The 12,778-nt window shown below is 45.3% G+C and overlaps 1 protein-coding gene across 1 annotated transcript; it reads right to left on the bottom strand.

Moving 5' to 3' along the window:
- Positions 1-943: 943 nt before the first annotated feature.
- On the bottom strand, positions 944-11,235 carry trib1 (tribbles pseudokinase 1). The gene is made up of 3 exons (XM_015009741.2): positions 8,586-11,235; positions 6,961-7,253; positions 944-3,729 (listed from the first exon to the last, which is right to left on the bottom strand). Exons 1-3 carry the CDS (start codon positions 8,901-8,903, stop codon positions 3,255-3,257), a joined length of 1,086 nt encoding a protein of 361 aa, XP_014865227.1. The 5' UTR covers positions 8,904-11,235; the 3' UTR covers positions 944-3,254.
- Positions 11,236-12,778: the final 1,543 nt, after the last annotated feature.

The raw sequence follows: 12,778 nt of genomic DNA, 5'->3' as shown, positions 1-12,778 counted from the left end.
TTTCGCAACTCCTCAACCCATTTCAGCTCTCACCGACAAGCGCTTTGCTTAAGATTACATTCCCTTTAAAGGTTATGAGATTAATACATCAATAAATCCCTTCAGGTTCACAAAACAAGAGCTTCCTGTAGAAATGTATTACATGGCCTCGTCCTACACCTTATTTTCACCGTCATCCCTTGAGACGGAACCTCGACTCTCAGTTAGGCAATACTGTAGTTGCTTTGGCTGCTTCCCAGCAACCAAGACAATTCAGCTACCCTGTTGATACCTAATCTGACTCTTCACTCACTCTCACACACACACACACACACACACACACACACACACACACACACGCACACACGCACACACGCACACTTACGCAGACATGGAAGCAGGTATGCACAAGAACACATACACTCGACACTTACGCAAGCCCCAGCCAGCCGTGCCTCGGGTAGTCATAACACGCAAAGGGTGGAGACATGCCAAGCTCTTATAGGTCAAACAAATGATCCGAGGGTAAAAGTAGAGCAGGCAGGAAAAGAGTAGATGTGTTTGAGGTAAAAAAAACCGTGCTGTTTTTTTTAATGACTTGACCTCACGCTCTGTAGGTTATTGGGAAAAAGAAAAAAAAAATGAACACAACAGAGCGAACGTTCTCCCTGGCGTATTCCAGGAAAAAAAGACATTGACCCGCTATTGACATTTGTGTGTTTGAGGAGTTAAATGTTGCATTACGCAAAGGTCAGAGAAGAGAAACCGGTTGGAGGAAGAGATGGAGACTGAGCGGTCAAAGGTTTTTCCACTTGTTTTCCTTTTTTGGAGAGGCAGACGAAGAAAAGGGGTTGCGACAATGAGGAGTTCAAAAAAAAATTATAATTTCTTCTAGGAAAACCTTTAAAGGCGCATATTTAAGCTGCGAAGGTGGAGAGAGGGAATGAAAAACAAGTCACGTGAATATGAAAAACTGTGATCTTTATTCAATTATTCGACATATACTTCAAATATACATATTTACACACTTTGTACACTGAATATAACTCTCACATGTAACCGCTAGGGGCTGACGAAGCCTTCAGGTTGTGTCACAACTACATGATTCACAGTGCAATATGGAGATTGTGCACCCGTGTCAGTTTACTTTACACGTCATATGAGCGACTCACTCTACATATATAAAGCAACAAAAATCGTAAATCTCTTAAATTACTTCCTTGTGAGGAACAATGCAAGTTGTCACTAGCCTCTTACAGTCTCCAGCAAACGAGAGGATATTTTCTTTTAGAATAAAGCTACTGTATGACCCGGAAACTGAAGGTTAATAATCACTCCTCAGACGTACCAGATTCAGTACCGTTGTCAAGACTATTGTGTCAGAATGAAGTAGACCTGGAAGTCTCCACTCTTTTGTCACAAACCAAATAATTTGAATGTCTCTTTTAGGCTTTGTACATCATGTCCCTGACGACAAAAAAAAAAAAAACGATTGAAAAAAGTAAAAAAAAAAAGTATAAAGAAGTGAACTGGTCTGAAGAAATTCCTTGAGTCAAGGTCAGAGTCGGTTTCTACTGACAAGTTTAAGCGCTGACTCATCAACAGACATCGTATATTGCCAGACTGCGACCAACTCAGTCTCTTTCGGTTTACGAAGCACAGCGAAATGCAGGCGCAACTATTCGGCTTTGTTTGATCACCGTTCCAAAGACACTCGAAAGAACAGGTTTGACCACTTCACAGAGAAATTTATATTTTTTTTAATGCAACGTGGCGCTTTCTGTTTCTGACTGCCGTGACAACTTAGTGTTGGGTGATAAAACTTATTCCTAAAAACTGAAGCGTTGGCATTGGCCAGTTTTTTGGTATCCAGGTGTACCAAAGTTTCAAAAAGTTACGATTTTAAGACAGTGAAAATCACCTGTCATTAAGTTCCTACGGATTGAAATCCACTTGGGAGAAAGTACCAGAGTGGGTAGAGTTTTCTCCAGTTATAATAGCGTATAGCAGGGCAGTAAAGCCCTCGCCTACTTCTGCTCACGTTTTTGGCTCAGCTAACCAAAAGAAGGCTGCTTCACGTTCTTACAAAAAGAGAAAATTTGCCTGCTTGGAAATATTTTTAGCCTTGAAACAACAGCAAGCCACGCTGCTTGACCTAACAGAGAGGCAGCTGCTGCTCTTACAAAGCAATGCTGTTTTAAAAGTCCAATGGGCCAGCTAAGAGCTACACAGCAAATAGCCAGCTAGTGTGAATTAGCCAGCAGCAAAATGGGTAATTTCATGGACAATAAGCACTTTAAATTAAACTAAATTCATCCTGTCTTTCCAAATAGCAATAATGGTGCTTTCCTTTCTTTTTTTTAGATCAAGTTGTCAATCAACTAATCTGTCGGTCAACAGATTAGTTGATTGAGGTTTTATCTAAATACACAGAAATTCAAACCAGTGTTTTAGCGTGAGAATTTCATACTGGCCCGTGCCCAGCTGCATGGTCAGATCAGACATTTCTTCACTCCTCCACTGTATCGGCTATTTACAAGAACTTCTTTCAGAACTGGTGTCACTATTATTTGCTGACTGAGCGTGACAAGTCTTACACCAACAACATCCTGCCTTTCTCAACCTTCTGCACATGGTGTGAGATTTGTAAATGATCTCCGCTCAGACATTGCCAGATTGGCAGTGAGACACCTCCGTAGTGTCACGCTGAGTGTGACACACGAGTCCCTTGCTAAACCATCTTTCCTACTTTGTGTCACTGTCTGCTCGCGGACGTCGGGCTCGAGCTCAAACCGTCCTCGAGTCAGCTATTGAGTCAGCCGCAGCCTGGCCAGAGAGTGAGAGGGACAACAGCCCTGGCCATCGCAGTTAAGATTCAGCTAATGCTTTGTGAAGGTGCATGAATGCAAAAGAGAGAGACAGAGAGAGGGGTTTAAAATTCATGTGATACACTCACAGAAGCCTGCAGAGAATATTCTTTTAAAAACGATCTGACAAATTCTGAATCATTGTGATTTCTTTTAGCACCAGCTATTGTTTTAAAATGCACAACTTGCACAATGAATAACCATTGTAAGCAATGCCCTTAGCAAAGTAACACATACAAGACATGGGAATACAGTACAGTGAGTTTCTGTAGAAAGCTTGAGGTTGTATGTACACATACCAGTACACAAACAGGTTTCTAAAAAGTGCCAATGTACAAAAACGACAACGACGACGACTCCCCTCAGAGATCTGTTTTGGTCTCTTAGTCAGGCTCTCAGCCGCGTCTGTCAACAGAACAGGTCGTCGTTCTCCTCCACTTCAAAGGATGGCACTGTCTGTTCCGCCGAGTTCACCTCCTGCTCACCCGATGCTACATCCTGTGGCGACGGCGGCAGGTGGAACCACGGGTGAGCAAGCAGCTCGGCCGCCGTTAGTCTCTCTGAAGGCTCTTTCCTCAGCAGGCTCTGGAGCAAACACTTGGCCTTCGGCGACAAGCCTTCCGGCAAGCAGCACTGGCCCCTGCGGATCTTGGAAAACAGAGTGGCCGGGTCTGGGTCGTGGAAGGGGTAGCGACCCACCAGCATGGTGTACAGCATGACCCCCAGGCTCCACATGTCGGCCATCCTGCCGGAGTACGGCGTTGAGCCGCTGAGGATCTCAGGGCTGACGTAGGCAGGGCACCCATGGGTGTCTGACATAGAGTCTCTGTTGGGATCCTCCAGGATGCGGCAGTCCTCGAGGCTTTCTAGTCTCACGTGTGTCCTATAGGAACAAATTTGAGAAATCGTTAGAACTCAAGACGCCCAGAGCCCGTTCTGTTTCAACCTACAAGAAGAGCAGGGAACTTTAGTTATTATGTATTATGACATCTTCTGTTTAGCCTTAATCTGCACAGCAACAGATGGGCAGACAGTCTAGATACCGGCAGCACACATATTTGCATACCATCCTCCAGTGACCTCACTCTGACCCAAGACCGGCTGAGCGACTCTTGTTTAAGAAACAGAGCTGCCTAAGCAAATTTCCAGTAACTTCCTGGCACTAGCCCGGCCACATAAACACTCATATAAATATAAAACTGCAGCACTCTCCTCCTTCCTTATTCACACTCTGCTAGCTATATTTAGGCATGTAAATGACACATGCATTTAGTCCTGGAGCAGAGCAACTGTGGGCCGGAGATTTTCTGCTCTGTTTCAACCCCAGGAAAGACTTCAAGACTTTTAAATCTCAGTGCATGGATACTCTTATAAATTAATAGTGATCCGATATTTTTAAAAAATGTGTCTGCAACGTCTGCAAGAACCTAATCAGTAACTAATACCGATGCTCCACATACAGCTGCTGATGAGGTTGGCAACACTTACACTAACAACGGCACGGCTAAAGCAGTTCTGGGCCAAAAATGCTCAGGCCCACGTAAGCACGGATTGTTTGAAGAGAAGCATGTGTATCAATAAAATAAACTAACTGCACGCGCGGCTTTGAACGCGAGCATCTTTCCATTTTCAGGGGAAACAAAATGTCATCATCCCAGCGATGACTAGGCAACGTTTACAAGGCACGAATCGATTTTTGTCAAGCAAAAATGACAAAGAGTCACAAAGTATTTTCTATTTAGTGCAAAATCTGGGCAACCCCTTCAGCGGTAATAAAAGAGCAGCTGAGGAGAAAAACAGATCACCACGGGAAGCGTGACAGCCAGAAGGGCCGGAGCGGAGAGCAAATGATATTCAAACAGCCAGATAGTGGAGGAGATAAGTCGGTGAAGGAGAAAGAGGGATGGAGACAGAAAGAGAATCAGAACAGAGAGAGTTAAAGGAGTGGAGAGAGTGAGTCATCCCCCTCTGTTGAGAGAACATATCTTCTCTCCTCTCTCCGGCTACGTCTCGAGCCCAGGCTATCTGCACCTGGGTCCCACACTGGCGGCGCCAGCCGTGCCATAATTACCCTCAAATGACTGTTGCCACATCAGTGACGCACGGAGAGGAGGGCTGGCCCGGCACTCAAGCTCTGCATGCTTCTCAGCACTATTCACCTTCCCTAAACTGACTCCTCCATCTGCACTCTGTTTTTCCGTATCTGCATGCGCGCGTCCGCTCGTGCGTGTGCGTGTCAATGAGGACAGCATTCATCAGATAGTTGTGAATTTTTTTCGTGACTCTGGCTGGAAAGCAGCTTTGTCGGCCAGGGCATTGCATCACAGCTTATGTATCAGGGCTCCGAAGGTGTCCTGATTTTACAGAAATGTTCGAAGGAAAGAGAGATCATACAGATTCGTACCACACTTGTATGCCTGTGGATGTTTGGAAGTATGTTTTCTCGAAGTATATGTTGCAGAGATGTGGGTAAAACCTTGCCAAAGTTCTTAAGGTGGTGAGTGTGTTTGAGGTTTTTTGGTAAGAAAATCGCCGGCGCAAGAACGCATCGCAGCTTTATTTGTCATTTAGCTCAAACCTCAGCATGTATGAACAAACACCTAAGGTTGAGGAAAATGAGCTGTGCAGCCCTCCCTCCTCTTCTCCTCTGCACATATACACTGTGACTCATCACTCTGCAGCGGTATAGCTATTAGAGGGGCACAAGCAGCTTCGACTCCTCTCAGTGGTTCCCCGCTCTTATTCATCCACTGTGACCCCGCCAACCCCGAGGTTACTGCTGGAGACGCTTAGCGATGATAATTCTTCATGGAAATGTGTGTTTGGGAACGTCGGTAGAGGAGCGAAATAAGCTGGTGCTTCTAAGAAACAGGGTTACAGGAGGGCTAAAAGATGAAACAAATAATTTAGTTGGAAAATGTTTTGAGTATTTTCCTGAACGGAACGTAGCACCCACAAGTAATAGCATACGTGTGGGTTGAGTGTGTGTGTTTGTGTGTGTGTGGGAGTCGGTTCAAAGCATCAGAACTACTCCTCCGTGCAAGAAAAGTGAGTGTGAATGAAAGCCAGTCGGAGCCATCGGTTCTCCTGCGGCGCAGCTATGATGTAATTTATTAATAAATAATGAGCAATAAATGTTTTCGAATGCGACGGCCTGCAGAAGGGTACGATCGTCTCATTCAGCAGCCTCGTCTCGCGGCTCTGCCAAAACCGCCGCCCACCACATTCACACATGCAGGCACATACACATGCAAAACAAACAGAACGCGAGCACACAAAGGGACACGTCGCAGGCGAGGACGGGAGACAGACAGAGAAGGCGAAAATCTGGGAAGCTGAGCAGTCTGCCTCCACAAGTACAGAACCTCCTACTCTATCTGTTCCCACATCCAGATCCGAACACACGGATCTGTGTGTATCAGCTGCTGCCGTGCTGGCTGTGGGCTTTCACTGGCATGTGCCACTACACTGCAGCCATTCAGGTTTAATACCATTCAAACAAAATGACCTCACTGTTACATCAAGATTACAATAATAATAAAAAAAATGTGCTTGAGCAAATTTGCAGTGTGGAAAGGAGGAACGTTGCGCAGCGTAAAGTGCGCCGTATTCATTTTTTTACTTTCTTGAAGGAGGAAAGCGTGCAATATAGGGCCATCTATTGGTGAAGTTGCAGATTACAGCCAACTCGGCGATTGGTTCGCTTTAAAAATTCGGACCTATCACTTTAATGAAGTCGTGAACCATACAAAAAGGTTCAGCGGTTGTCAGCTCTAATTCATTTGGGTGAGAAATTAGACATGCAAAGTGAGATTCCTTATTGGAAATCAGGGAAAAGTGCGTATAAACTGGCTCTTTCTTTGAGCATGGAAAAAAAAGTTAAACATTGTTTCTGAGTTAAGTGCCGTCTGCAACTTAAATCAAAGTCTTTCCCTGGCAAGGGGCCGATCAGAGTGGATTTACACTAAATAAAGACACCATGAGAGTATTAAGGGAGGTAGGACATCAACTGCTTTTAACATGCCAACAGAGCTTCCTTTCTAATACCTGAACTGCCCTGTTAATCTCCCCACATAGTCGACCTTAAAACAGCCTCCTGTCCAGTTGATCTCACCTTTTCTCATCCGCAAAGACAAACTTGCGCAGCTTGAGGTCGCCCAGCACGATGCCCGCCTGGTGGCAGTGTGCCACGGCCAGGACCACCTGCCGGAACAGTCTGCGGGCCTGCTCCTCGTCCAGGCGCCTGCAGCTCTTCACGAGGGTGTGCATGTCCCCAAAGTCCTTGTCCAGGAAGACGTAGGCCTTGCGCTCCCCCAGGATGATGTCCCTGATGCCAGCCACGTTCCTGTGAGGCGGCAGAACGCCGTAAGCTCTGATCTTCTCCTGGTACACCCCCATGTCGAACACCTGGCAGAGGGATCGGAGAACGAGGAAGAGGGACAAAGACGCAGGGCGGAAAGTTAGAGAAAAGTGGAGAGAGAGGGATTGTTATCATGTGAGGTGTGCAAATATAGTGGTGAATTTACAAAAAAACAACAACAACAAAAAACCAGGATATCTACTGAGTTTCACAAAAGGGTGACAAAAAAAGCAGTAGTGTCATCATGCTGTGGGCTAATGGAGGCACCGGACACCTTTATACATTAACTGAAATTACAGCCAACTCATGCATAATGCTATTTTTTTTTTCTTAGAATTGAAGAGTCAAAATGAAAGTCATTTGCTATGAGTTGAAACATTTTCCTTTATTTATATTTCTATGTACTTTCATTTCCGTCCTTCCTGCTGCCCCTTTCAGAATAAGTCACTCACAAAAAGATCACTTATTAAAAAAATATGAGAGTCACAGCATTTTAAAATCAAAGACACTACATCTTATTAAAGCAACAAAATACATGTTTGAACACATCAAGTCAGCCGATTAAAAACTTAAATGTCTTAGTTGTTATTTTTTTTATTTTTTTTTTTTTACAGATAGGTTTTAAGTGCAACCATAACATGAAACTGTAGATTCTGTCATGACGTTTTGATTTGCCAAAGCATACATTTTTAGTGGTCCCCATTTTGCCCACCCTCTTGCAAAACTTTTTAGATGCGCCTCTGTGAATGAGTCACTCAGACATGAAGCGATTAACTTTTATTAAACAACAAAGCCAAACGCATCCACTGTACTCTATGCACAGTGGAAAAAGGGGGAGAGAGAGAAAACACACACACACATACACACAAAAGTGGAACAGCGCAGGGATATTTCCTTATCTGGGCACATCCCTATCATCGCTTTCCATCTTTCCCATACATGTTTGCATTTCTGTGTGTTTGTCACAGCCTGGCGTAATGCAGTGACGTGTATGCAAATACACCGAGTTGACAGACAGTATGGAGCTGTGGTGCTGAGGACGGACAGAGAGAAAGAGAGAGAGAGACAGAGAGAGAGAGAGAGAGAGAGAGAGTGCGTTTCCACAACACAAAGCAAGTCGGCGTGCGACTGTTTATTTGTTATTTATTCCAGCTGATCAAACGGCCTCATGAAGACCCTCAAAAAAAAAAAAAAAAAAAACATTAAGCAACACCGCTGTTATTACGCAAAGTGTCAACAGATTTCGCGTGAGAATGACATTTGCTGACAAAAAAAAGAAGAAAAAAAAAGTGAGCTAAATACGGATAACATGTCAGACGGGCGATTGAGCAACATCATTCATTGAAAGAAAATTGCACAATGCCCTGGATTGCGCATACCTTGCACAGCAGCTCATCGCCGGTGTCGGTGTTCATCGCGCCGTGGAGGCTCTCCCGGTCCGCCAGGGGCAGCAGCAAGAACGCTCCTATCCTGGACGGTCCCTGGTGGGTGGCGGGGACCGGGTTGGCTGCGGGGCTGACCGGGGAGCTGGGGGACGTGCCGAGGAGTCCCTGCGGGTCCCCCGAATCGGCGCTCAGCCTCGCGCATTTCGCCGGCGGCTGGTCGTCCGAGTCCAGGCGCTTGTGGGCGACTCTGCGGATGCAGGGAGCCACCGGGCTGCTGCACTGCAAGTTCATCCTGAAGGGCCGATTCACCATTTAGGACAAAATGAGATTCAGAAATTGAAGAGGGAGTCCACTTGTTCAAGATGCGTCCTAGCAGAATATGTCAACTGTGCGCTCCATTTCTTCCCGTCGGAGACTTCTCAGAACAGTAAAATCCAACGTCCTGCTCTTCAGAGGTACTTTCAGTGAGGAGGGAGAGAGGGGGGTGGGAAATCCAATCCTGAAAAGCTCCGACAGAGAAAGAAGGGAAAAGACAGACAGACAAAGAGAGGAAGAGAGAGAGAGAGAAAAAGAGACCGCCTCACTCGCAGAGGTTGAGAGTGAGTGCGCTCCACTGATGTTGAGCTCAAACACTCCGCCCGACCAGTCCAGCCTCTTGGTGACACAAGCGTTGAGCAATCCAGTAACAGCATAGACTCCAGCTCAGCCCGTCTGTGTGATGATTCTGCCCACTGTTACCTTCCAGCTTACGTATTTAAAAAAAAAAAAAAGAAAAGAAAGGCGCTCCAAGCGGGCATGAGGCAGAGGGAGTTTTAACAGGGCGCTGCGAGTCTCCACATTCCTGCTCACTTCTGAGATTGCGCTGATACAACAAGAACCGGAGCAGCTGCCAGGAATGAGGAGATCATGTGTCAGTCAACCTTATCATGCCTACATCATTAAGCAGGCTCCTAGACAATAATTAACCATCTCTAACTTGTTGTCTGACTCAGGCGTTTCGTAATATTCTGCTCTTACATCGCCATGTTGTACTTGTATTTTATTATTTTTTCCCCCCCTCTTAGGTACAAACACAACCAGCTTCGGCTTTCAGCTCACCACGCACGGTGCCACGTTTCGTATCGCTCGCCTTATGCAGTCAGTGGGGAGTGGATAATAATAATAATTACAATAATAATAACACTTGCCTGAAGCGTGACTGGTTGATGACGATTCGGATTTAATTTGAAGAGTCAAACTTCCAAATAAAACGAGTTTGAGCTACATTTGGTTATCCCCAGTTCCCAAGGCAATGGTTAGTTTAAAAGATTAATGTATAAAACAAACAAACAAACAAACAAAACAAAAAACAAATGAAAATCTACAACAGATACAACATAAGTACATCATCTTATCACCGATTTAACAACTTGTGGAGGGAAACAAAATGAGCTGCAGTCTCACAGGTGTGAGGGGTTCTGGGAGATCCTTCTCGGTTCCCCTCACTGTCCTCTGCAGGGCCGTCCTGTCAGTCGCATTGGTGCGCCACGCTGAGATGCAGCACATCAACACACCCCAAACCACCGCTGAGGGAGCTTGCAGAGGGAGGAAAATAGAAAGGCAAACCCAACACCACATTTTGCAAGCACAACAATTCAGAAACACACGCAACTTCAACATAAAACCAATAACATACCGGGAACCTTTCAAACGGCAATCAAACCACATGATAAAAAAATAAAAAATAAGAAAAAAAAAGAAACACACAATGACAAGGAAACCCATACTGGTTTGCAAAGCACACAACAAAACTGCAACCGCAAAATTTTAAACACACAATGTAATTTCACATAGAAGGAAGGGATGTGATTTACTTTTTGTAATGACACAGAAAGTCCCTGGCATCAGGTCAGTGGTCATTCCTGCTGCCGTAAAGCTCTCAGCGGCGTCCCTGTTGAAGCTTTCTTTTACTGGTTTTGAAGGAACGGAGAAGAAAAGAAAGCCGCGGGGCTTCAACAAACCACTGTGACTTGCTGTTCTTCTTCACATAAATCACAATTCATCCTGTAAAAACTAACAACGTTATCTGTGAACTCAAAGTGTCGTGTCTGCCTCGCATTTTGTTTTCTGCTGCCGGTGTGCTTTGTTGTAACTTTTGAACTCCCAAGCCCCCCTGCGGAGCCTCAGGTGTGGACTGAACACACGGCTTAACTCTGCATCCTGTGTGATACAGTATTTTCCCATGCAGGGCCTGTTTGTTATGTGAACATGACTCACCCCCATAAAACTGCAGCAGCGCTGGGCTATAAGCATTCACATAAAGTATGCCACCGTGGCTCGGTAAACAGCACCAACTGTAAGCAATCTGAAGTTAATATGACTGCAAAAAAAATAATAAAAAATACCACCGAGGAGAGGAGAGACAGATATGCAATCTGTGTTCAGCTGATGCAACATTCTGGAGAAAATATAATAAGTGAGCTATGGGGCTGTTGCTTCAGAGGGTGAGAGCCGGAGACTGCGGGGTGAAGAGCAGATAGAATACAAAGTCAGATCGAAAACATTCCCGTGAAGGAGACCGTCGAAGACGGCAGCACATGAAGTGATTAGCAACGTGGACAATGATGTGTTTTGTCGGGGTGTGAACACACGCGTGACTGCATGTGTGTGTTGTGCAAGAGTTCTCTTCCCCCCCACTGCATGATGTTGAACAAGCACGGTCGCTGCGGCAGAGGCTTGCTGAGCGTTCTCCGAAACGCACCAGCTGGCCTCTCTGGGTGTGTGTGTGTGTGTGTGTGTGTGTGTGTGTGTGTGTGAGAGTGAGTGTGTGTGTCTGCACTTTCTAACAGCTCCTCCTTCCAAACAGAAGCTTGCCACTTCAGAAATGTCTCTCTTTACATTTTGCAGCCCGGCTCCTTTGCTCTAGGAGGTCACACACTTAACCAGGTCACAGCAGCTGGGTCCTGCTCTACTCAGAAAGGTCACAGAAACCTGTTCCCGCAGGCTGGCCAAACATGGGATGAGCCGCAGATTCCACAGGAATGATGGCTGTTATTTTTAGGTCTCGCATTCTTTCTTTGTGCAGTGGTCGTCCTACGATACCAAAAAAACCTGAAGGTGACTCACCAGGCTGATTGATGTATGTGTGTTTGTGTCGGTGAACAAGTGTGTGTGTCATGCAGCAGAGCAGGCACAGGAACAGGTTTCCTGATGTCTTTTCTTCCTTTTTCTTTTAAAGTCCCAAACAACAGCTTGAACAGTCGTTATTGTAGGAGCAGCGGCAGCAGTTCTCAGGCCGAAAGGGTCATTGTTGTCTGACATCAAAGAAAGGATGTGTGAGTGTAGTTTGTTTCAGTGTGACACAGAGTTCAGGTGTTCACAGGAAGAATCGGCTTGTTTGTGTTGGCTGTGATTAAGAAAGCTTTTCCAAGACTCCACGCAGTGACAGTTTGTAAGGGTGTAGCCAAAATATATAGACATTAAGACGGCGCAATGCTTAATGATGAAGTAAAGTCTGTTACCTAACACTGTAGTTCATGGGATGACTTTTGGACCCCCTTTTACCTTTAAGCGTCTTTACTCTTTCTGGCATAGGTTCGACAAGATTGACGAAACGTTCGACAGAAATTTGGATCCGTGTTGACCGGAGAGCATCACTCTCAGTTTTGTGCAGATTTGTCGGCTGCACACTGGTGATATGAATCACCCCTTCCACCACGTCCCAAAGGAGCTCTGTCGGCTTAAGATCTGGTGAGGTCGTTGGAATACAATACAACAATGCTCTGGTAGGGTGTGGGGGTTTTACAGAATACTCAAAAACCCAAAGTTTGCCAAGATAATTTATCCAAAACCACAATAACCCCCCTCACCGTCAGCTTCAACTGTTGATCAAGGCGGGATGGATCCATGCTTTAATGTGGTTTACACCACATTTGGACCCTAACGTCTGAATGCTGGAGCTGAAATTGAGATTCAGCAGACAGATGTTTAACATCCTCAGTTTCCTACTTTTAAATCACCTGCATAGTAGCAAAGCTAAGAGAGTCACAAATTAAGCACAACCGCTTTGGGAATGCACAAAAGATAGCTAGTCGTTAGCCGCAAACAATTCCAAAGTTGTTTCTGCTTTATAGTGCTAAACGAGCAACTATTTCAGAGATTTTCCTTTAATTTGAACTGCGTCTGGTCGTTGTAGCATACTTAGATTG

The sequence above is a fragment of the Poecilia mexicana genome, unplaced genomic scaffold (assembly GCF_051168715.1).
Source record: "Poecilia mexicana isolate PSO_F unplaced genomic scaffold, ASM5116871v1 scaffold_11, whole genome shotgun sequence".
In the NCBI taxonomy this organism is placed as follows: Eukaryota; Metazoa; Chordata; class Actinopteri; order Cyprinodontiformes; family Poeciliidae; genus Poecilia; species Poecilia mexicana.
Note: the sequence above shows the minus strand (reverse complement) of the source record. Positions and strands in the feature narration are given on the sequence as shown.

Excerpts from the sequence above, each read along its gene's own strand:
- trib1 (XM_015009741.2), bottom strand. The coding sequence starts at position 8,903 with ATGGTGAATCGGCCCTTCAGGATGAACTTGCAGTGCAGCAGCCCGGTG. Across the intron at positions 7,254-8,585 it reads GCGATGAGCTGCTGTGCAAG|GTGTTCGACATGGGGGTGTA; the intron begins GTATGCGCAATC and ends TCCCTCTGCCAG. Across the intron at positions 3,730-6,960 it reads GTCTTTGCGGATGAGAAAAG|GACACACGTGAGACTAGAAA; the intron begins GTGAGATCAACT and ends TTGTTCCTATAG.